Here is a 24739-nt window from a genome sequence, read left to right on the forward strand (position 1 = left end):
GCAGCCAACCATTTCAGATGATGAGCTGGAATGTCCTACAAAATGTTCAAACCATGAAATGGCATTGGATGTAGGCAGATGAAGGGCAGAATTCAGCTGCATGTATATTCCTGCCCTAGGCAGACATGCAGTTTTCAGCTAGGGCATACACTAGGGCCAAGGCAGAGGAATATAAAGCAATAAAGTCTGCTATCCAATCATGGTGGCACAGTTGGTTCAGTTTGCTCTTTTTCTGGCTACACTACCAATGTCTTAAGAAGGGCCATAGAGTGAGTAGCAGCTTTCTGCCTAGAGAAGAAAAAAACTGTATGCATGAAATTTTCCCTTTAGGGTGATTAATGAAGGCCTGATAAAAGAGCTATGAAAAACCATAAGACAAAAGTAGCAATGGCTCATTGTCGCTGCAAATTTTAAATTCATGGGGAAAGTTTTATTAAACCATGAAAGAGAAACCAAACTGTGAAATGAGAGAATGGAAGGCCCTAGCTGGTGACTCAGGTTACATCCAATCTTGCATAGTAATGGGAAGAGGGGCACTGAAGTTGTCCTTCACACCTGACAAGAACATACATGGTAGTAAGGCTAAGTTCAGTACATGTTGTAAAGCAGCTCAGATAAGAGAGAAGAATGTAAACTTTAGCACGTGAGCTCTTTTGACCCCCTGTGATGGCCAACAGACCCAAGGAAGACGTTAGTAGAGAAAAACTGCTTGGTTCATTTCTTTTCCTTTTGGTTTATTTACCCTTCTATAGCTCATCTTCATCCTCCCCAGATGACATGCTCAGATAGCTGCAGGAACATTTGTCTGACCGAGTGCTGCCTCCTCATTGTCACTTGTTCACCAGAAGAAGTCACTACTGTCGTGACAGTCATTCTCCCTCGTTCCCTGGGCTTGAGAGCACCACCCAGTCCCAGAATGAGGATGCAAGCCTGAATCCCCCAACAATCAGCAAACAGCACCAGGACCTGAGCTATGGAACTATGTCATTCTGTCCATTTAATATCCTGAGATTCAGCAGTATGGGCATTTGTTAACGATGAAGAGCTCAATGAGTGTTTACAGAAGGACGAGAGAGAGGAACAGAAAGGAGTCCTACACATAAATACTCAACCCTGGCCCCATAATACCTTTCAGTGGCCATGGTCATTGATCCTATCCATTAACATTTACATTTTCTAGAAGAAACGGCTGTGAAAAAACAAAACAATTTCCTAAAAAAAAAAAAAAATATAGAAACACATTAAACCTTAGTATGAGATTTTCCATCATTACATTTTAGTTTTGTGATTAGCATAATTAGGAAAACCAAACTGAGAAATCATAATGTTGGAATACTTCAGAGGCATGGAACCATAGATGGTAGCCAGCTTATTTAGACAGTATGATCTCTGTAGCAGATGCTCTGCTCGATGCCACATGCCCAAGTAACCACTCCGGGATTCTCTTTCTAAGTTCCTGATGTCCACGGGCTTCACAAACACTCCTGAAGGTTTCCCGGTGTGATTGGCAACTATGAAGTTCATAGCAATGTCGTCACAGTTCTGAGTCTCATCTATTAAAGTATGCACAGCTTTAGGCTGCTTTGGAAAACTTTCGAGGTACCGCCGGTGGAAGAATGCAGCTCCTATCAGGATCATAGAGTACAGGTCTCCATTTCCTGACTCGGGGCTCTGCAGTTCAAAGCTACCATAGCTGTATATGCCGGAAGGAGTTGGGATGTGTTTTCTTGGAACAAAGCCAATAATCTGATCTGGAAATTGCTGAAAGACAAGTCAACATTCACTAAGGAAACCAACACCAATGTTAAACCTTATTTACTGAAGTGTGGTATTTGTACCACGGGGAAAACTACCATGGGATTTACTGAATACAACAGTTTACTGAATTCTGTGGTAGTTTACCTGCCATCCTTAGTCATGGCAATGTGCTATGGCAGTCCCCTATCCTGGGCCTGCCATGTTTCAAAGTCACTGCATGGTCCCCAGAAAAACACCCCTCAATGGAGTGCTCTAAAAATCCTTGGGGTCAATGTTCCCTCTAAGGATGAGGTTGCTGTGTATAAAACTTTTTGCTTGCGAGCAAACATTTTTTGTTATGTTACCTCATGAGCACTGCTTTCTTAGATGCAAAAAGCCTATCAATTTTATGCTCGCAGCAATCCAATCCTTAAAAAGGGATCATTGGCTAAGACCATCCCTTAAAATAATCGCTTAATCTACTAACAGCAGTTACAACAATAAAATATGTGAATGAAAAAATATTTCCTGCAATAACATTCAAAACCGTTTTCTGCATGCAACTGAAATTAATAGGAGAGCAAACTTCTGTTTAAAACAGAAATGAGGAACTGAGGACCGTCAAAGGCAGTGAAAAGTACCAGCATTTTCAAAACAAGAATTAAAGTTTCACAAGAACTGGACCTTTAAAATACAGGACAGACCCCTCACCAAATACAGAGACCATAAAGTATAAATAGAAATATGCCGACAAAAACTGCACTGGAGACCCCAAGCCCGACTGTATTATGCAGTGCAAGGAAAACAGAAACATCATCATTCCTCGTAAAACATCAAGCAATAAAATCAAGAGATACAAAACTTTATTCATAGTATTAAAACCATACGTCAAACTAGCAGATGAACATCCAGTAATTTAAAGAACTTGCATACATTTGTATTTCTCAAACACCAATTAAATATTTCAAAACATCTGATGAATAAATCATACAATAAGATTAAAATGTTTTGATGTTTCCCAAAAATACAATAAAATATTTCAATACATCAAATTACACCAAAATAATTAAACTAATATCTGGGATCTTTTGATTTCTAGTCACCCTGTGATTGTCGTGGGTTTGGGGAGATAGGGCTGCACAAACTCTCTTGCAAACACACTCGCACACACACGTTCATTCTCTCTCATATACATGCCCATGCTCTCACACACTCCCGCTGCCTTACATACACGGGATTTCAATGGCATGCGGTGACACCCCCCCCGATTCACCAGCAGTCTTGCTCTTTCAGTTCCCTCTCCACTCCAACACCCCGGGTCTCCTGCAGTCTCACTCCCTCAATCCCTTCTCCCTAAGATACAGAAGATATTTGAACCCATATGGCATTAGGCTCATTTTAACATGTATTGGGTATGAGCTTAGCCCTCAGAAAAGCATGAAGAACAATTATAAATAATATAGTAAACCTCCAATACCAAAACAGCACTCAAGCAACAAGAACCCTATCTAGGAAAAGGTAACACTGCTAATACTACAACAAGCCCTAAACACCAAAACACCTTCTATTAGGAAAACAGAACATGCCACACTGCCTACAAATATGTGCAAAATAAAAATACTTGTGTCTAAAATATTGCACAAAAGCTTTTAAAACTACATTGTTCCTTTCTTCAGATGTCAGATCACAGACATTCACAAGACAGCTCCTACAATGTCTCAAAGCTCACATTTGGTATTTTGGATAATACTTACATAGTCCAATAAAAGTTTTCACATCCTGCCAAGACTACAGTTTACTTCTAGAAACAAATCTACTGTATGAAAACAACATTAACACCCAGACTTAAACAGTTATCACCTACTCAGGAAAGAGAAGGACTGCAGATATTACATCAAGGCCCTAGAAAACCAATGCACCTCCTACTGATAATAGAACAAGCCAGACTGCTATAGACCCTACTCGGAAACTACACACTAGCAGAATCCCTCCCCTTAGTCGCAAGCACCAGAAGACCGACCAACAATAAATTCAAGAAACATAAAACATCAATGTAAAACCATACTAATAAAAAGAATAAATATTTTAAGATAGCTGATGAAATGAAAATTGGTCCTTACCCTTTTCATTCCTGTAATACCACAGATCAGTCCAGAAAAGTGGGTTGTGTATCCCTACCAGCAGGTGGAGTCAGAGAACAATTAGAACTTTGGGCACTGCTACATAACGAGAGTGCCACCTGCGGTCATTGGTAACCTCCAGATAACGCAATAAGGCGCACCGCACATCCAAAAGATGAAGGTCTCTGCTCTGAGAAGTCTCCCGGGACCAGTTAGGGAACCCCGGAAGCTCCACAGTTTGATTGACGTGAAAGGCTGAAACCACCTTAGGGACAAAGGACAGAACCATACGTAATGATACCAGATCGTCGTAAATCCAAAGAAAGGGATCCCGACAAGACAGTGCCTGCAACTCTGAGATCTGACGGGCCGAGCAAATGGCCACCAAACACACCATTTTCAAAGTCAGATCTTTCAGGGAAACTCCATGAAGAGACTCGAAAGGAGCGCCACATAGAACTCGCAGGACTAAATTCAAACTCCAATCTGGACACACCGAATGGATGGTAGGGCGCAAATGTTTGACCTGAGCAATATCCAGATGTGCTGCCAGTGAACAGCCGTCAAAGTTTCCCCGCAAGGCACCTAGAGCTTCAACTTGTACACGAATGGGAATTGAACGCCAAGCCCTTATCGAGGCTCTGTTGCACAAAGTCAAGAACCTGAGGAACATGCACCACTAAAAGGTCACAGGAACGCTGATGACACCACGTCTCAAAAAGCTTCCAAACTCTCACATAGGCCATAGAGGTGGCTGGATGTCTCGCCTGTAGGAGGGTGGAAATGACTTGTTCTGAATAACCCCTCAAGCATAAACGTCGCCTCTCAAAAGCCAAGCCGCGAGAGAGAAGCGATCCTCCCGATCCAAAAACATGGGCCCCTGATGGAGCAGATGTGTTAGATGAGCCACCTGAAGTGGACCCTTTAGAGCCAAGTGTACCAGATCCATGAACCACGGACGAAGTGGGCACTATGCGACAGAGAAGTCGACCTATGAGGGGCCAGGGCGGGAAGGCATACAGCAGAATCCCCCTTGGCCAAGGACACACGAGAGCGTCTATGCCCACCGAGCCCTGTTCTCGGCGACGGCTGAAAAAATGAACTGTTTTTGCGTTCGCCTGCGTTGCCATCAGATCCAGCTGAGGAGTTCCCCATCTGACAAAAATGAGATTCCACACCTCGAGAGATAGTTCCCATTCCCCTGGGTCTAGTTGCTGACGACTGAGATAATCGGCTTGCACATTCTCTACTCCCGCGACATGGGATGCGGCAATGCCCTCGAGATGATGCTCTGCCCAGGTGAACAGAAGACGTGCCTCCAGTGCTACGGCGGGGCTTCGAATCTCGCCTTGCCGGTTGATGTACGCCACCGTTGTCGCATTGTCTAAGAAGACTTGCACCATTCTGCCCTGGATCCAGGGAAGAAAAGCCCGCAGGGCCAGACGTATAGCCCTGGTCTCGAGCTGGTTTATGGACCAGGATCTTTCCATCGCCGACCAGAGCCCTTGGGCAGACCTGCCTGCACACACCGCCCCCCAACCTGAGAGGCTGGCAACGGTGGAGATTATCAGCCAATTCGGAGTGTCCAAATCCACCCCCCTCATTCCAGATTGTCCAGTGACAGCCACCATGACAGACTGGCTCTGGATTCCGGAAGTAGAGGCATTGGTAGATGGAATTGCTCTGACACCGGGCTCCAGCGAGACAAAAGCGCACACCAAAAAGGTCTTAAGTGAGCGAACGCCCAAGGAACCAATTCCAAGGTTGAAGCCATGGAGCCCAGGACCTGAAGATGATGCCACACTGTGGGATTGTTCCTTCGAAGAAGGGAATGTATTTGTTCCTGCAACTTCCCTATTTGATCCACCGCTAGAAACACTTTGCCCAGCAAGGTATCGAATTGTGCTCCGAGATAAATTAACTTCTTAGTGGGTTCCAAGTGCCTCTTCTGCACATTGATTACCCAACCTAGGGATCGCAATGTGAACATCACCATGTACACTGATCTCTCACAGTCCTCCTGAGACTTCGCGCGAATCAACCAGTCGTCCAGGTACAGGTGGACCAAGATTCCCTCCTGACGAAGGAAGGCCGCCACCATCACAATCACCTTGGTGAATGTGCGAGGAGCTGTTGAGAGACCAAATGGGAGGGCTCAAAATTGGAAGTGTCGTCCCAAGACCTTGAACCGCAGAAACCTCTGGTGATTCAGCCAGATCAGAATGTGTAAATACGACTCCGTGAAGTCCAGAGAAGCGAGAAACTCTCCTTTTTGAACCGCAGCCATCACTGTCCTCAGGGTTTCCATATGAAAACGAGGAACCCAAAGGCAACGGTTCACCTTCTGCAGATCGAAGATGGGCCGAAACGTGCCCTCCTTCTTGGGGACCACAAAGTACACGGAGTACCGACCTCGTCCCTGTTGAGCCTCTGGAACATGGACAATAGCTTTCAGCTCGAGAAGACGTTGTAGAGTCACCCGGACCGCCTCTCACTTGACACTTGAGGCCACTCGGGACTCCACAAAAACCTCCCGGACCGGGCGCGAGAACTCTAGTGCATACCTGTCTTTGATCACATCTAAGACCCAGTGGTCTGATGTAATTCTTGCCCATTCCATGTAAAAGTTGGATAATCTGCCTCCGACAGCTTCGACGACGGAATGGGTGCTCGTGGCTTCATTGGGGGTTTTTATTACTTCCTACAACAAGATGTCCCGAATCTCTTCCGGGCCGGCGACCCCCTGGAAAGGACTGCTGGCGCCCCGAAGCAGGTTTAGAAGCAGGAGGTGCGGAGTATCTACCCACTCTGAAGCAGCGAGAGTCCCAAAACCTAGCTCGAGGAGGGAAGACTTTTTTAGAAGATCTTTTATCTTCTGGCAACCGACTGCCCTTGGATTCAGCAAGCAGCTTTACTAGCTGATCCAGAGCTTGCCCTTAAAGGGTAGATTACAAAGCTGGGTCTTGGAGGACAAACCCACCTCCCAATTTCGCAGCCAGAGGAGTTGCCGCGCAGACACCAAGGACACCATACCTCTCGCCGAGGTCCTCACCAGATCATACAAAGCATCTGCCACATAAGTGATGCTTTCTTCTAGGCGGGCGGACTGCAGAGCCCCACTGTTGCCCGTATTGGCCCCGGCAGCCGATTCCTCGACCCAACACAGACAGGCCCTCTGCATGAGGCTAGCGTAAACCGCCGCCCGAAGGCTTAGCGCTGCAACCTCGAATGCTCGCTTCAACTGGATCTCCAGCTTGTGGTCCTGCATATCCTTAAGGGCAGCTGCCCCAGCAACTGGGATAGTGGTCTTTTTCATGACTGCCGAGACCATGGCATCCACCTTTGGAATCTTCAGTAAATCCAAAACATCAGACTATAACGGGTACAGTTTCGCCATAGCTCTGCCCACCTTCAAGCCGGAATCCGGAGTCTCCCACTCCCGAGTCACTAGTTTGCAAACCTTCTTAGGCAGAAGAAAAGATGTTGAGGGACCCCTGATGCCGTCGAGGGCTGGATTGATGCCCTCGTTGTCAGACTCTTCTTGAGAAACCTTAAGTCCCAGAACTTCAAGGACCTGGGGAATAAGGGGTCTTAACGCATCCCACTTGAACAAATGCACCACGCTGGGGTCATCCCCCTCCGCAGGAGGGTAATCGGGCTCATCCGGATCATCAGTATCCACATCAGCTGGATCTGGCTGCGGATACGGGTCTGCCGCCCCAACCCCCGGGATTGGATCTCGCGTGCCCTGGGGAGAATCCCCTGTAGGGTGAGCCTGATCAGAGAGGCGGTGACGAGGGTCCGTACCCTGACCTCTTTTCTCAGGCGGGTCCGAATCTGCCCCCAGGAGACCGGGCAGCTTTACCGCTGAGCTTTTCCTTGCCAGGAAAGCCTGGTGCATAAGGAGGACAAATTCTGGGGAAAACCCCTCCGGGTCCCCCGCCCCCACTGGAGAGTCAGCTGGGGTGATATCATCAGTTCCCCTGGTGAGGTCTTCCCTCGCTGGGGCTAGAACAGGCGGAGAATCCTCTTCCCGTGAAGCTAAAGGCGAGACAGACGTTCTCTCCCCGAGGGAGGAGGCAAGAATCCCTGAAGAGCCCTCTAACCCCCGGGGAACACACTGCACATAAGGAGGCCGCATCTAATGCCTGGCCATGTGACCCACACGCGCGGCAGGCCTGCAATTCTGTTTACGGTCCCATCTGCAGCAGCGCGCCGATAGTCTGAAGTGAAATAGAAAAGGGCACGAAAAAAAAAAAGAAACGCTCAGAGCTGCGATGCAGAGAAAATTTCAGTCAGGCAAGATCAGCAAAAAACAAAAACTTTTCGTGCTGCGGGCTAAGAGACTACCGGCTGAGGAGAAAAAAAAAAAACGCACGCAGACATGCTGTGGGAAAGGAGCCTGTCTATAGTGAAATCACAAGGCCCCCAGCAGGGAAGTGGCGAGTAAACGAAGCACACGGAGAAAAACTCATCCTTGCCCTCAGAAAACGACCCGGAGCCCAGGGAGCTGAGGCGAAAACTGCTGACAGCTTCCCCGGCCGGCCTTAAAAGACCCAGTCCCTCCTGCACCTCTCCTTACCTCAGCACTGAAGACTGTCAGTCAGCTGCAGTGAAAACAGCTTTTTTTTTAAATTAAACTTTACCAAGACACAGAGAAAAGCTGTTGCAGGAGACAAGGGAGCAATTGTAGCAGAGACAGTGGTGAGTAGCCAGGAGCCCCTGGTCATCAGACACCAAACTGTGGCGGGCGAAACCCTGACAGGAATATCCAATTCCCTGGACGGCCAGCTTCTACTGAGGGATGGCCCACGAAGGCGCCTAACACCTCAGGAAGCGACCTGAGGTGTTAGGCGCCTTGAATTAAATTCAAACTAAATAAAAAATATAACTAAAGACTGCAGATGTGCATCTGTACTACCCGCTGGAGTCAGAGAAATACTGAGTGACTGCAGGTGGCACTCTCGTTATGTAGTAGTGCCCAAAGTTCTAATTGTTCTCTGACTCCACCTGCTGGTAGGGATACACAACCCACTTTTCTGGACTGATCTGGGTATGTGCAGGAATAGAACATTCAACCTCATGAACATATTCTTTTTATTGGCTTCCTCCGAGGTTAAGCCTGCAGGCAGCCACAGGCTGCTGTTTCTATTAGCTGTGCAGACGTGCAACTGAAAATAAAAAAAGGTCCAGGGCTGGGGATTCACTGAATCGCTTGAAGGCCCTGACCACATGCCACTGCAGGCTTTGTCACCCCTCATACATTGTTTGTATGCATGCCTGTGAGAGCCACAGACCCACACACACACACACACACACACACACACTCTCTCTCTCTCTCTCTCCCTCTTTAGCAGGCAGGCAGGACGTGATCCGCTGCCACCGCAGGGCCTCCTTTAGTTGGGCCACTGGGCAGGATGCGGTACCATGGCAGCTGTATTGCCTCTTCCGGTTGGGCCGTCAGGCAGGATGTGATCCCCCGGCAGCCAGGCTTCCTCTCTGCTTTGGGCCTCGATGGGATGAGCTCCCCCACAGCCATGCTGGTCTTCCTGTGCAGCAGGTAAAAGCTGCATGCGGCTGCGGGAACAGTTGTGTATGGCTGCGCATGTGCGCAGCTCAGAGGGAACATTAACTTGGAGTTCTAGTGGGACCCCCGTTTCCCACACCTGAGCTGACTGGAAATGTAAAAATTAGTAAGAAGACCCCTTAGGCCTTGCCCTCCAGTTAAGAAACCCCAGTCCCTTGACAAGAGATTCTCTCCCCGGGAGAGGCCTTGCCCAAAATCCTAGTGGACTTGAGGAGCGAACCCTTGCTGGTGCCATGCCCCAAGTTGTGTTGAATCGTGCTTCTAGATTTTTTAATACATGGAAGGGCTGTAAATGACTCTTGGCTCTGTTCACTACCAACTCAACCTTTCCAATACCTGCATAATCACCTGCATTGCTAGGCAACCCTCCCGCAGAGAACTGGCCCTGATAAGCCATCCATCCAGATATGGATAGACCCCGATTCTTTCCTTGCTGCCATTACTATCATTACCTTTGTAAAGATCCCAAGTGCCGTTGCTAGCCCAAAGGCATTGCCTTGAACTGGTAGTGTTCTTTCCCTATCACAAATCTCAGGAAGCGCTGATGCTCCATTCTAATGGGGATGTGAAGTTAAGCTTCTGACAAATCCAGGGAGAATAGAAATTTTCCTTTTCTCTCTGCTGTTATTACTATTCTCAAGGATTGCATTTGAAAATGTATCTTCAGGGATTTGTTTACCCCTTTTATATCCAGTATCAGCCTATTGGAATTCCCCTGACTTGGCCTGGGCCTATCCTGAGAGAACCAACCCAGAACTTGGGCTGTTGCCTCGGTGGCCCTTCCTTCTTCCTTTCTGTTAGACCAGCCTACCATCTGCTGGAGGCAGAGGACTACCGACAGCTTCCCTGCTGCACCAGAGAGAGAGCATCAAGACACAGATCTTGCCATCTACCTCCATCTGCTGGTAGGAGGGACAAACCGATCTGACAGGTCACTGAGCAAATGCTGTTTATTGTACATTAATGCATTAGTGTAGCTCAGTAAACAGCCCCTGATTATGAAAACATGAGCCAGTCTTGTAGCACAAGAGAAAAGCAAGTTTATAGAAAACAGATGCATTTTTTTGCTGTAGACATTAATGAATTAATGTACAAGTTATTTATCAGGGAAGCTGCAGGTTTATTTTCATGGGGGCAAAGGTCCTGATGCACACACACCCAGCATGTGTTTTCATACATTTTGCACATATGACATTGTGTGTTCTTTCCATATAATTATGAACATAGAAACACAGAATATGAAATTAGATAAAGATGACAATGCTTCATCTAACTGGCCCTTTTTCTCTACCTACCACTATAATGTACACCCTAGTGAAATTTTTCCCTTTCATTTCCCACCCCTAGCGTTTTCACTGGGAGGCTGATCCATGAGCGTCTCCTACCCTTTCTGTAAAGACAAGCTCCTTTACCTTTCTCCTGCAGCCATACCTTATAACCACTTGCTCTTCGACTTCTTTTACACTGGAAGTGTTGCATCTTGAATGCATATATTGAGGTCCTCTAGTCTCACTTCATGGGACAGGGCTTCCCACACCTGGCCTGGTGACACCCCCCCCCCCCCCCAATCAGCCAGGATTTCAGGATTTCCGGAATGAATATGTATGAGATTACATATAATGTGTCACATTAGTGTATTAGATCTGCAAAGAACTTGAACAGAGCCCAAATAAAGATGTCCAAACAAATTTTAAATTATAAGAAAATCAGAAACGCAAGTGTTTAAGGCAGCAGACACATAAGCTTCAGAATAATGCAAGAGCTAAATAATGGCTGCAAATGAGATTTACCAAAGGTAGAGCATTTAAAGGAAAAAAAAGTGCCAAAAGATGCATCCAATCAGGAACGAGATGTAAACCACCAATCGGGAACCTGTACATTATTGTCAGTCAAAAGACAGAGCACATATTACACAACTACAGAGGATTCCTTGAATGGAGAACTGACCAATCAAAAAGGTGGGGCACGTATTACATAGCTACAAAGGATCAATCAACAGCATAGGAAAGATGACACCCAGCCAATCAAGGGGCGAGGCACATATAAGTAGAAGAAGCTATATGAACAGTCAATTAAAAGCAGACCACTTGATTTCTCTGTTCAATCCATGAAGTGACAGAGTGCATAGTTCAAAAATCCAGCATTCACGTTTGATCAAATGGTTAGAGAAAGCTCTCTCCCAGGTGGGCCGCTCAGTAACCTCTATGGCAAAGAAGTGCAAGTCAGAAATAGAGTAGTCCTGGTCTATCCAGTGTGGGCCTACGGGTGCCTCTCCTTGAGTAGCGAATACAAGAGACAAGTTCAAAACTATGAGTTTTTAATTTGTGAGTTGTTATACCTATATAAAACAAACAAAGGGCACATGCAGCTCACAAGATAAACTACTGAGATTTTGCTGGTGACCAGGTGATGGAAGTCAGAACAAACAGCAGAATATTGGCAAGTGACACATCAGCCACATGAAAAATGACCACTGTTAGAGGGAATATATTTAGGTATACCAAGATTGGGAGTAACCAAAAAATACATGCATATTCTTATCTCTCTGGAAAGCAAACAAGGGGAGTTCACAAAATATTGGCCATGGGACTAAACTTGCCAATGCCGTCTGATGCTCATGCAGACTTTGTTGATCCTACTAGAGAAGGGGAGAACGCAGGTCATTCTTTGCACTGCTGGACAGAAGGAGGAATGAAAAGTTGGTTCCGATTAATATACAGAGTGTGTTTACATGCTTTTTTTGTGCAGGACAGCCTCTGGATAAAACCAGGACTGCATGATTTGAGTGTGGGCAATGTAATCAGCTCTTGAGGAACACAGGATATTGTTGTGGGTGATTGCTCTTGTATCTTAGCAAGGTGTTATGAAAGATAGAAGTAGACAGAGTGTTATCATCGACATTTACCAAAATATTGAGAAAGGGGATCTGGAAGGCCTGAATATTATGTACAAAGTGCAGGTTGACATCTCAGGTGTTTAGCCAATCAAGAAACATAAAAAAAATTGGACTTCACTACCATGTCAAATGAGGATTATGTTGCCCATAAATCTAAGGCAGATAGGAATAAATTGCTTGAAAATGTTCCCATGGGAGCACTGAGAGGAGAGGATCACCTTGCTGGTTGGTGAAAGGAGTCAGTAAGTTTTGCTTGGGAATTTTTTTTTAAGTATTGGGGAGAAGTAAACTATTGAGGTATATTATTTAGTGTGTTTATGCTTTTAATAGTAAGGCAGCTAATAAGCAGAAGTTAGTATGTTTGTATATTAAAACAAAAAAAGAAAGGTAGACAGAAGTTAGAAATAAGCTAGAAACAGGGTATACCTAAGTAAAAAGATTGAAAAGTTCAGTTACTCACCTTGGAATGGTGTTAAGATTGTGTAATTGATTTGATTAGGTACCATCATTTGTTAATCAGAACAGCAGAGTCACTCAGGACAACTAACTGTAGAGTAAATCTCCAAAGGGATTGTTTTGTACTAATTTACCTTAGAAGCACAAGATATATTGCAAGGGAAGAGCTCAGTAACCCACAATCTAGTGAGAGCACTAAGAAGAGAGGATCACCTTGCTGGTGGCTGAAAGCAATCAGTAAGTTTTGCTTGGGATTCTTTTTTTAAAGTATTGGGGAGAAGTAAACTATTTGGGTATATTATTTAGTATGTTTATGTGTTTGTGCTTATAATAGTCAGTAAGGCAGCTAATAAACAGACGTTAGTGTGGATAATACATTGAAATCGTTGGCTCAGTGTGCTGCAGCAGTCAAAAAAGCAAACAGAATATTAGGAATTATTAGGAAGGGAATGGTGAATAACATGGAAAATGTCATAATGCCTCTATATCGCTCCATGGTGAGACCGCACCTTAAATATTGTTACAATTCTGGTCGCCGCATCTCAAAAAAGATATAGTTGCGATGGAGAAGATATAGAGAACGGTGACAAAAATGATAAAGGGGATGGAACAGCTCCCCTAAGAGGAAAAACTAAAAAGAGTTTAGGACTGTTCAGCTTGGAGAAGAGACGGCCGAGGGGGGATATGATAGAGATGTTTAAAATCATGAGAGGTCTAGAATGGGTAAATGTAAAATCGGTTATTTACTCTCTCAGATAAGAGAAGGACTAGGGGACACTCCATGAAGTTAGCATGTAGCACATTTAAAACTAATCGGAGAAAGTTCTTTTTCACTCAATGCACAATTAAACTCTGGAATTTGTTGCCAGGGGATGTGGTTAGTGCAGTTAGTATAGCTGGGTTTATAAAAGGTTTGGATAAGTTCTTGGAGGAGAAGTCCATTACCTGCTATTAATCAAGTTGACTTAGAAAAAAGCCACTGCTTTCACTAGCATCAGTAGCATGGGATATACTTAGTTTTTGGGTATTTGCCAGGTATTTGTAGCCTGGATTGGGCACTGTTGGAAATAGGATGCTGGGCCTTGGTCTGACCCAGTATGGCATGCTTTATGAATCCAACTAGATTCAAACTTCAATATGTAGACAGGCGATATTGGGGGCCAGAGTGGCTCTCATAGCTGTACCTTTGATTTGTTTGATAAAGGAATCTTGAAAACAAAAAAACGTTTTCGGCCAAGGCAAAGCGAGCTAGTTTGAGCTGGTACATGAGAGTCTGATGGATATTAATTGAGGACCGTTTCAATCACCGCTAAGGCCTCTTCCTGAGGAATATTAGTGTAAAGGGAACATTTATTGTAACTAAATAGAAAAGGCCTGAAGGGAGTTGTAAATCGTGCAATAAAGTAATGAAATGTCCAGAGTCTCAGATATACGAGGGGATGAGGGAGACAAATGGCTGCAAAAATTTGTCAATACATTTTTAAAGGGGCTCTAGTAGAGAACGAAGCCCTAAAACTATAGAGTGACCTGGAGGGTTCTGCAGAGTTTTGTGAATTTTAGGGAGAATGTAAATCACCAGAGTAATGGGAAACTTCTCAAAGAAGAAGTCAGTTTCAAGAGAAGTAATGTAATGATTTTGTAGACCTTCCTGGATTAAAGATGATATCTTTGTAACATGGGTGTGGGGGTCAAAGGGAAGGGACAAGTAGAAGGAGGGGGTGGCCAGTTGACGATTGACTTCCGCATTATATATGGTTCTGTCCATGACAACAACTCCACCTCCCTTGTCAGCCAGCTTGATAATGATAGAGGTATCTGATGCCAAAGATTTTAACAAGGACCACTCCATCCGAGAGGAATTATTAGAATGCCGATAAGGACCTTGCGAGAGGGAGGAGATGTCATGGAGAACAAAGTGTCAATTCTCCATACAAGGAATCCTTTGTAGCTGTGTTTAATATGTGCTCCAATTTTGCCTGACAATGTACAGCTTCCTAATTGGCTGTTTACATCTCACTCCTGTAAAGATGCGCCTCTTGGTACCTTTTTTCATTTAAATGCTTTACCTTCGGTAAATCTCATTTGCAAAAGTCTAAAAGTTATGTGTGTATTTCTAGTTTGTAATAAATCACATTTGAGCCATGAAACCAATGTAACGTAAAGTTGCTTGGAAGGTATGTGTTGCAAGCACAGGATGCAGTCGCTTGTTCAAGAAAGAGTAAGTCCTTCGATCATGGCACGACTCAGGGTAGAGCTCCAAGGTACACATCATTGAAGGCAAGCGTATCCAGGCACTGGCTGGACTTGGAACGTAGCTTGGACTTGGAATGTAGCTCTCAGGCCTCCGCTGAACCTGCATGCATAGAGTGAGACCAAACAATGCAATGCTGGACTCTGGAGTAGTCTTCTGGCCACTCAATAGCCCTTCTGGACCTTCCACTTGGAACGACAAGCAAGTCAGGACATACGAAGGCTGAGAACAGGACATGGCATGACGAGGAACATGGACGAAGACACTGAAAGCTTGGAACTTGGATGAAGGATCTGGAGACGAGGAACACAAATGAAGGCTTTGTAGATGAGGAACATGGACAAAGGCTCAGGCTCAAGTTAGAGTTCAGCTTCAATGGACACTGCATCACATCGTACCCTACACCTCCTAAGGGCTGGTCATAGACCACTCTGTCCCGCTGCGCGCCCTACACAACCTGGCACAGGTTGGTTGCAGACCACGTCAGGAGCTAAACAAGCTCGGGACTGAGACTCAGATGAGGATGGGAGCCAGGACATGGCTTGGAACAAGGATCATGGAGAGCCGCTGTCTGGACAAGCTCCTTGAGACCTGGAATTAGGAACATGGCTAGGAACTCAAAACTTGACTTGGAACGACTTAGAACTTGGAACTCTAAAAACAAGGATGGACTTGATCCAGAGAAGATGGTCTTGGAGACAAGCCTTGTGTCAGGAAGCGCCCTACACAAGCCCCCATGGGCTGGTTGCGGACCACATCACTGGCACGCCTGGAGGAGGGACAAGCAAGGATCTAGAATGCAGACTTTAGAACGAAGACAGGAACATCATGAACTTGATTGAAGATTCAGAAGACTTGGACGAGGCCAAGATTCAGAAGACTTGGATGAGGAACTGACGAGTGACCAGGAGCACTGAACATGGAGGAGCTCCCATGAAGAACAAGGAGACCAGGAACATCTAACAAGGAACACGAAGACCATCAAGACAGAAGAATGACCACAGAAGACCATGCAGGATGAAGAGACCATGGATGACCATGAGGATCCATTGCGAAGGCCCCAAGGAACAGACAGAGAGCCCTGGGCTGCTGGAATGATGAGAAACTGATGGGACTTTTCCTGCCGCGGGCCCTTTTAATTGTAAAGAGACGTGCGTTCGCACATCTAGAGATGTCGGGGCAGAAGCACCAGCATCGGCAGCGATTCAGCTGTATGGAGGAGCTAGTGTCAGCGGCATCCAAGCTGCAAAAAGAAGTGGAGTTGGCTGCGTTGTGCTGCAAAGCAGAGGATAGCGTCGGTGGCCGCACCAGGAGCCAGCGTCGGTGGCATCCAGGCCATGCTGAGAGGCAGGCGTCATCATCGAGGCTCCAGGCCGCAAGAAAAACTGAGCCAGCATCTGCTGGCAGGAGATGAGAGGCCGCTTGTGTGTTTGTCCCATCGCGGCATCGCAACAGTATGATTTCTTGTTATTGTTATTCCTTGGCTGGCTTTGCTCTTTTGTGTGATCTGCTGTTCTTAACTGTCATCTATCGTTATGTTTATATATCATGGAATTCTTTAATATCCCTTGGGGCTTCTCCGTCCCTCCCGACACAGCTTGCTGCTAAACACGGACCATGATGGGGGACCCAATATGGACTTTCAGTTATATCACTCTTGCATTATTCTGTAGCGTACTTATTTGCTGCCTTAAATATTTGAATTTCTGATTTTCTTCTAATTAAAATTTGTTTGGACATCTGTGTTTGGACTCTGTTCAAACTGTCTGCAGATTCAATACGCTATCGCGACACACTCTTGCCTGCCTGTACTATACTTACGTGTGTCTCGCTTTATCTCCACCGTTTATCCGGTCTTGATATTAAATATGCACACATTGAAGACACACTATATGTAAATTCATCTCATGTGTAGTCATAGCAGATATCCTGCAAACCTGAGTAGCTGTGGGCTCATCAAGCCAGGATTGGGAAGGGCATTGTCTGCCTTAATTTTGGTAGCCCCTCCTAGTTTCTGAACTCTTTCATGATCATTGCTGCTGTAACATTCCAACTTGGCAGTTTCATACAACATGCTCCATCTGAGCCACCACAGTGACTTGAAATCCTTTCTAAGAATAAAGCAAGTTCCTTAACTTGTATAAAAGTACTTTTGAAAATTTGCTGCTACTACAAAAAGAGCTTACTCAGACAGGACTGCACCTGACCACTATTTAGAGGAAAATTCAATTTTAATACTGAAACAAGAGATGACAGCCCCACTCATGTACTTGGGGCTGTCATCTCTTTAAAATAGCAGCAGACTTTAACTGGCAGCTCTAGGCTTGTCCAGTACAAGAATAATGTGTGTGTAATGCTGGATACATTATGTACCCGAGGCTTAGAATTTACTTGCACTGACGCAAAAAAAAAAAAAAAAATTGTGTATGGCAGCAAGCAAGCACCACAAGCAAGGAAAATGTCCAGCCCCTCGGAGCCTCTCAATAAAAGTGCATGAACACTGACCTGCCAAACAGAGAAAGCAAAAGCCAGATCATGTGCACTAACCAGGGTGTCATCATCCATCATCAGAACAGCTGAAATAGAAATATAACATGTAATATTAGCTCCTGTTTTTGACTGTAAACATAATCATAGCATTATGCATTTATGCAGGGGTGAAGCAGGGGAATAGCTTCTAGATACAATGGGTTAGATGAAGCAGCACTTCAACCCAGCTGACACAAAAATGTAAGTGCACTCTTGTGCAGCAGCCTAGCTCTGGGCAGAGCCTTTCAGAGAGCCCTCCACTTCTGAAGCAAGCCCCATGTAGGCCAACCAAGAGATCAGAGGCCACCAGAGGCTAAGCACCCAGAAGAATACCCAGGATCTACAGAGGCAAAAGGAGGACAAATTTCAAAGCCATTTCCATGAGCAAATTGGTATTTACTCAGGTAAACTGGCCTGACTGAAAATTACCAGTGGCTTCCATCATGTGCAGAAAAAGCTCGATTGAAAGGAGACATTCCTGTGGACGTATTTCCTTTGGGGGAGGAAAGCAGCATGCATATACAGGATTTCCAAAAGTGCACGTGCTACTCTGCCTGACCTTTGCACCTGCTCATTAAAGGGAAACCTTTAAAAAAAACAAACAAAAACCTTCTGTACTGCCTCTAAATTAGTTTCTGAATTGCAACAAGTGCTGTGATATGCAAAACAAGCAGCTCTGTAGTATTCTGGAGAGGCATGTCCTGTGAGCTACTGGGGAGGAAATTATCCCACAATGCTGCAGGATGATCTGCTCTGCACTGAGCATCACAGAGCACACTACACTTTGTAAACTAATTGCTGGCAGGACTGCAGCCAATGTGGACTTATTTGTTTAAGCACCTCCTGTGGACACCTATTTAGTCATGCTTTGCCTTTTCTTTCAGAGACACAAAGGAGATCTAAACCCCTGCAGCCTGAAGTAATGCATATTTATTTATAAGCATTTGCTATTACGCTTTTTCCTAAAGATGGGCCCGACGGATTACATAAGGTAACAACATATTGAGTAATAGGGATGTGAATTGTGTGCCCGATCGTCTTAACGATCGAAATCGTCTGGCAGGAGAAGAAAATTGTGTTTCGCACGATTTTTTAGTTAAAAAATAAGTTTTTCCGATTAGTGTGCACTAACGGGAGTTAGTGCGCGCTAACAGGAAGTTAGCGCGCACTAACCATTGTTAGTGCGCACTAACAGAAAATGATACAATTTGACACTTTTCAGGTCAGTTAAGGTCAGTTTAGGAATTAATATGTATTCCTATTGGCTGCCCTCTTATTTATTCATGTTACCAAGGTTCCCACTGACAATATATGGGGGATGGGAAATGGAAACAGTTGGTAGCTTGACAAAAAAAGTAATGTGATCAGTCAATGTGACTAGAACTTGTGCCCTATCCCTGATACCGGGAGTGTTGTGATCTTCCTGCACGCAGTGCTGTATCCCTGCTCAGTGCAGGAAGATCACAACACCCCCAGTATCATGGTTAGGGCACTGTGTGCAGGAAGATCACAACACTCCCAGTATCAGGGATATGGCACTGAGTGCAGGAAGATCACAACACCCCCGGTATCAGGGTTAGGGCACTGCGTGCAGGAAGATCACAAACTCCCGGTATCAGGGTTAGGGCACTGCGTGCAGGAAGATCACAACACCCCCGGTATCAGGGTTAGGGCACTGCATGCAGGAAGATCACAACACTCCTGGTATCAGGGTTAGGGCACTGCGTGCAGGAAGATCACAACATTCCCAGTATCAGGGATATGGCACTGAGTGCAGGAAGATCACAACACCCCTGGTATCAGGGATAGGGCACTGCATGCAGGAAGATCACAATACTCCCGGTACCAGGGATAGGGCACAAGTTCTAGTCACATTGACTGATCACATTACTTTTTTTGTCAAGCTCCCAACCGTTTCCATTTCCCATCCTCCCAACCATCACCTCAGTGGGAACCTTGGTAACATCAATAAATAAGAGGGCAGCCAGCCAATAGGAATACATATTCATTCCTAACTGACCTGAAAAGTGTCAATTTGTATCATTTTCTCTTAGTGCGCACTAACTCCCGGTTAGTGCGCACTAACCCGATTAACGATTTTTTAATGATAAATCGTTAGAATTCCTATTGTATCGTGTTCTTTAATGATTTATGATGATTTTAAAATTATCAATGATCATTTTAATTGTTGAAAAACGATTCACATCCCTATTGAGTAATGGATATGACAACAATATGACGTAGTGAAAGCTGGTCCTTACCATCTGTTTCCAGCCCTTGAAAAGGCTGGAGCCTGTTCCTCATTCTGTTCACAGCCTGTTCCTGGAACATCACTGGGATGGGGTGTGGTCCAAGAGAGTGCCACAGTCCTTCTGGTGGCTTCTCTCCAACATTATTCCACACAATGATCACTTTCTGCAGATAGGGAACAGCCTGATAATGATTCAGGAGTCTCAGCAAAATGTCTGTTCTGTTGAATGTTTGCATGATCAGAGTAAAGGAATCCAGAGAAGGCTTTCTAAGGAAGTCATCCTGCCTTCTCAATATGGCTAATTCATCCTCTTTGGTATTAGGAAGCAAAGCTGTCAAGGCTCTGAGTACAAGAAATGAGACTAGAACGACTACCAAACAGATACGAAGCATTTTTACCCAGACAGCTCTTCCGAAGAGTCTAGAAACAGGAAAGCAACACCTTGAATAAATTGGGATTGTAAACACATAATTAGCAAATAAAGTTAGCAGATATGATGTTGATAATATTCTCCAGTACTCATCAAAACTACGACAGAAATGTTCATGCAAAATACCTTCTTTCACGGAATAGCATGTATGAAAGTCTCTAAAGTGACAATTATTACTTTCTAATTATAGTCAAGTAAACTGACAATTCACGAGTGAAATATACATTCAGCATCATTAGTAGAGCTGAGAATAGGACTCATGAGCCCCATGTCTCAGCTTCGAGTCCTGTTGTCGGGCACTGACTTTTTCCTTGCTAATCCTTGTTAATGATGACTGAAAGAAGATTCACATATACAGAAGTCCAAAATACATATTCTCTGTGCTTATAATCAGATACTGCAGCCTTCTTCCTGCATATTCTATAACCTATTTTATGAAGGTTGGTCATTCATGGCTCCATCACTTGTAGATGATATCTGTCTCTTAAGGTAACCCAACAAATAAGAACATACAGTGTACACATAGAGGTCAATTTTCAAACAAGTGCTGGATTTTAATATCCGTGCACACATGTCTGGACAGGTCGGAACTCGCGGCAACGTAGGCCTTCTATAGTTCCCTATCCCCCTTCCTACTCTGCCTCCTTTTTCTGCTCTCCTCCCCGATCCCTAAAACCTCTTTTTCTACCTTATTTTTTTTTAAATTTTAGAACTTACTTCATTTGAATAGATGAAGTAAGTTCCGTATGCAGGCCAGCTACCGGCATGCACTTCCCTAGGACAGGGCCTAATGGCTGCTGGCCCAGCCAGTCCCCGCCACCCCCCCCCCCCCCGACCCGCCCCTTTTCCATGGCCCAGCACTTCTGCACGTATCGGGGATTATGTGCGTGGCCGGGTCATTTCTAAAATGCACTCAGCGTGCGCATGGCCACACACGTAACCCCCAGATTTTACGTGCGTGGGCCGCTTAAAATTCGGGTGATTTGAAATCAGCTGCAGGGCCATTCGGCTACAGACAATTCTATACGCTGTGTGTTTCTAAGCTGAATCATACAATGCATCAGGATATTCTTTAACTGAAAAGTTACCATGCAAGATCAAATCATTATTAATATTGATGATACAAGGGAGAATCCCAGTAGCTTGCCCATCTGGTTACATATGACAGACAACAGAAGATGTGTGTTCTACAAACAAGTTTGGTATTATGGGCTAGTATCAAGGTCCTTACTCAAACAGTTAAGATGCAGCACACCCATTAGTCTCAAGCAAAGGCATACATGTGTGGTTTGTGGAGAAATGCAGCTGGCAAACACAGAATTGGGTCATAGCTCCTTTCCCTCCCCAACCCAATCTGCTCCAGTTCTCTCCTAGCTCTTCCATGTCGCTTTCCATCCCCGGTCTCCCTCCCACCCTCTCCTCCCTCTCTCCTCATCTACTTCCCTGCTGGCAGGAATAAAACCACTGAAAAGTCTCTTTCCTCACCAAATGGTTCAAATGCTGCAGTAGGAATCATGTAGCATCCCTAGATTTTGTGGTTTGCAGGATCTGCCAGCACCGACTATACAGTTCCATCTGCAGGGGAACTGGAACCATGTGGCTGGAGAGTGAATGCGGGTAAGTACGGTTCCCTCCTGCCAGCAGGGAGAGGAGCGCAGGGAAGGAGGAGAAACGGGGTAGGGAGGAAACACTGTGTCAATAACTGGGATACCCTCTCCCCTCCCACTCCCATAGCATATATACTGATGCTGGGCCCATCTCCAAACTTTTCCCTCTGTGCGACTAAAACTGAAACTATGCTTCTTACTAATGAATGAACCTAAGTAACTTCTCCTAAGAAATGGCCTCCTGAAACATCATCAGTTGTTTATGAGACTAAGCATAATCAGCAATTATCCGCAGCTCATCTGGCAATGCATTCCAGAGAGTTGTCCCTACAAAAGTGAAGCTTGCCAATGAGAGATGGGAAGATCAATTATTAGTATTATTATTTGTTTGACTTGATTGACTGCCATTCAGTTTATAAATTATCTAATGGAAGGTACCACCAGAAGTTGCTTATTTACTGAGTGTAGAGACTGTAAGGGGGCATATTTAGTAAACACATTTTTCAGATAAGGAGGCTCAAGCACATTAATAGCCTTAAATACCAAGACGAGGACCCTGAACTTGATTCTTTGTTCTATGCGCAGCCAATGCAATTGTACCAACATTGGAATTACAGGTTTCCTAATGGCAGAGGTATTCACTCCCAGCACTCGAGGACCACCACCAACCCTGGTTTTCAAGATATCCCTAATGAATATGCATGAGATATATTTGCATACAATGAAGGCAGGTGCACAGAAATCTCTCTCATGCATATTCATTAGGGATATCTTGAAAATCCAAACTGTTGGCAGCCTTCGAGGACTGGGAGTGAATATTACTGCCTTAGGGAATTGACAAAGGTTTAACTGTGCAGTCAAACTGAATCAGAGCAATGTCCCTGATGGTAACAGGTGGTTGTGCTTTGAGGAAGTGTATGAGAAGTAGTTCAAGTGCAGCGCTAGCTATTTACTGTCAAGCTCTTCCAGTTTCTAGTAATCACAATTTATATGCAACTCCAAAAATCTGCTCTGGTTCGTGAAATGTAGAAGGTGAATATTACGGATGCCAGGTTCTTTGCATTGTAGGTAAAGTTTTGGCATATTGGGCTATTATAATGATGCTTTCAAAGTTGGGGTATTGCTGTAATGGGTGTATACCATTTATTTTCAGTTCTACATATGAAATAAGAGAAATATTTTGGACACAAAAGCAAGTGATAGACTGATGGTGAGATAACAAGCCAAGGCAATTGCAAGTTGGCAGAGAAAGTTACATAGCACTGTACTTCTGATGGCAACTAATCTACAGGTAGAGTGTTTCATGCTTGTTTATTAAGTTATGGGTTAGTCATACCCACTTTCTGACAGAGATGCTAGTTTGGTCAAAAAGAGTTACTAAAGGCCCAGTACTGGAAGGAGACCTTTTTGCTTCAAAATCTGTATTGGGAAATACACAACAGTACTTCAGATAATTGAGTACAGTCCTACTCAAATAATTTCTGAAGGCTTTAGAAAAAAATTTGGTAAACCATCCTTCAGCCAACTTTATCCTATCCCTCTGCCCCACTCTGAAAGTAGCTGGGAGCACACCTCTCAGTATGGTGCGATGCGGTATTTGTAACCTTGTTGCTGCCATTTGAATCTTCACCAGACAGTGAAAAACTGATCAGAGCTGAGTAAACAATATAACATCCAAATAAATAAGCCAGGACTGGCCTAAAGGTTCTCCCCAGAAACAGGGTCACTTGGCAACTCTCTTCAAAACCAGCAACAATGAATTAAACCACACAGGTAAAAGCAGTCTAAAAAACATTACACATTGGGGTTCATATTCAGCCGCTGTGTGGCTCGGCTAGTTAGCTTGTCTTTTCAGTGGCACCGGTACGCTGCTGAATATTCTCAGCTAACTTTAGGACAGGTCTACGAGGTGACCATACTTAGCCAGATAACTGAATATCAGAGTTAGCTATGGAGCAGCAGCACCAGCAAGTCTGGTGCTGCAATTGTAACTTGGGTGGAATCTGCCGGAGCAGCAAGTGTGGCTAGAGGGTAGGGGGAGGGGGGCAGGGTACAGAGTTGGGGAAGCTGGTCAATGAAGCTAGCCAGCAGAGGGCGTTTCCCGCCATTTGCCGGTCAGCAGCGAGGAGCAGTGGGCTTTCTGGTGGTCGTCGTGAGCAGGTTCTGTGATGAAATAATAATAAGAATAACACCAACCTGATTAGCAGCCAGCTTGTTGCTCCAAGTAAGAGGCGAGTGATTTTCCTTATCGCATTGATAAGGGCAGCTGGCAATATGCCCAAAAAAGGCCGCAAGGGAGCGAGCACTGTTAGCCCTCCCGATCCAGCCCACGGGGTTTGTAACCCTACCCCAGGCAAGCCGCGCCCCTTACCCCGAGAAGAGGCCAGTTTAGGGGAAAGTGGCCCTGAGGCTCCGGCCTCAGGTGGAAATCTGGCAGCGAGTGATAGTGGTCAGGGACCAATCGGTCCTGCCTCGGAACCCCCCCCTGCGTTCGCCCTCAGGGGCTGATTTCATCCACGCTGAGCTGCAGGAATTCCGTTACAGCCCATCCCCCAGCCTATGCCCGGCTGAGCAAGCAGCGCTGTTGACTGACACAGGGGGAGGGGCGAGAGGATCATGTAACGAGGGCAACGGGCGGGGAGAGAGCTTCCAGGGCAGCCACAGCCAGGCTGCGTGGAGACAGAGCAGGGAAGGGGCCGTTGAGTCGCAGAGGAACCTCGGCCAGTGTGCAGATCAGACAGACACACTGAAAGTCAGTGGCGGCAGGCAAACCTTCGGAGGCAGCAGAGGACGCAGCTGCAGGGACAGACAGTTGGAGAAGGGCGCAGCAGGCAGAATTTGCAGCCATGTGGTGCGTGCGGTCATTTATCTGCTT

The 24739-nt window shown here is 45.4% G+C and overlaps 2 protein-coding genes across 3 annotated transcripts in view; one reads left to right on the forward strand and one right to left on the reverse strand.

Moving 5' to 3' along the window:
- Nucleotides 1-404: 404 nt before the first annotated feature.
- LOC115099968 (exostosin-like 2) lies at nucleotides 405-24416 on the reverse strand. 2 transcript variants are annotated; one of them, XM_029618059.1, is made up of 4 exons: nucleotides 24061-24416; nucleotides 19838-20247; nucleotides 17553-17623; nucleotides 405-1761 (listed from the first exon to the last, which is right to left on the reverse strand). In XM_029618059.1, the coding sequence occupies exons 2-4, from the start codon at nucleotides 20217-20219 to the stop codon at nucleotides 1270-1272; spliced, it is 945 nt and encodes a 314-aa protein (XP_029473919.1). In that variant the 5' UTR covers nucleotides 20220-20247; nucleotides 24061-24416; the 3' UTR covers nucleotides 405-1269. The 2 variants fall into 2 exon arrangements, with proteins under 2 accessions (XP_029473919.1, XP_029473920.1); XM_029618060.1 differs by having other exon boundaries at nucleotides 19838-20268; nucleotides 24061-24310.
- SLC30A7 (solute carrier family 30 member 7) overlaps nucleotides 21852-24739 on the forward strand; it is an 82192-nt gene continuing 79304 nt past the window's right edge. The window contains 1 exon segment of the mRNA XM_029617632.1: nucleotides 21852-21874. Within this exon segment, the coding sequence (XP_029473492.1) occupies nucleotides 21852-21874 (23 nt within the window).

Source organism: Rhinatrema bivittatum, chromosome 10 (genome assembly GCF_901001135.1).
Source record: "Rhinatrema bivittatum chromosome 10, aRhiBiv1.1, whole genome shotgun sequence".
Classification (NCBI taxonomy): Eukaryota; Metazoa; Chordata; class Amphibia; order Gymnophiona; family Rhinatrematidae; genus Rhinatrema; species Rhinatrema bivittatum.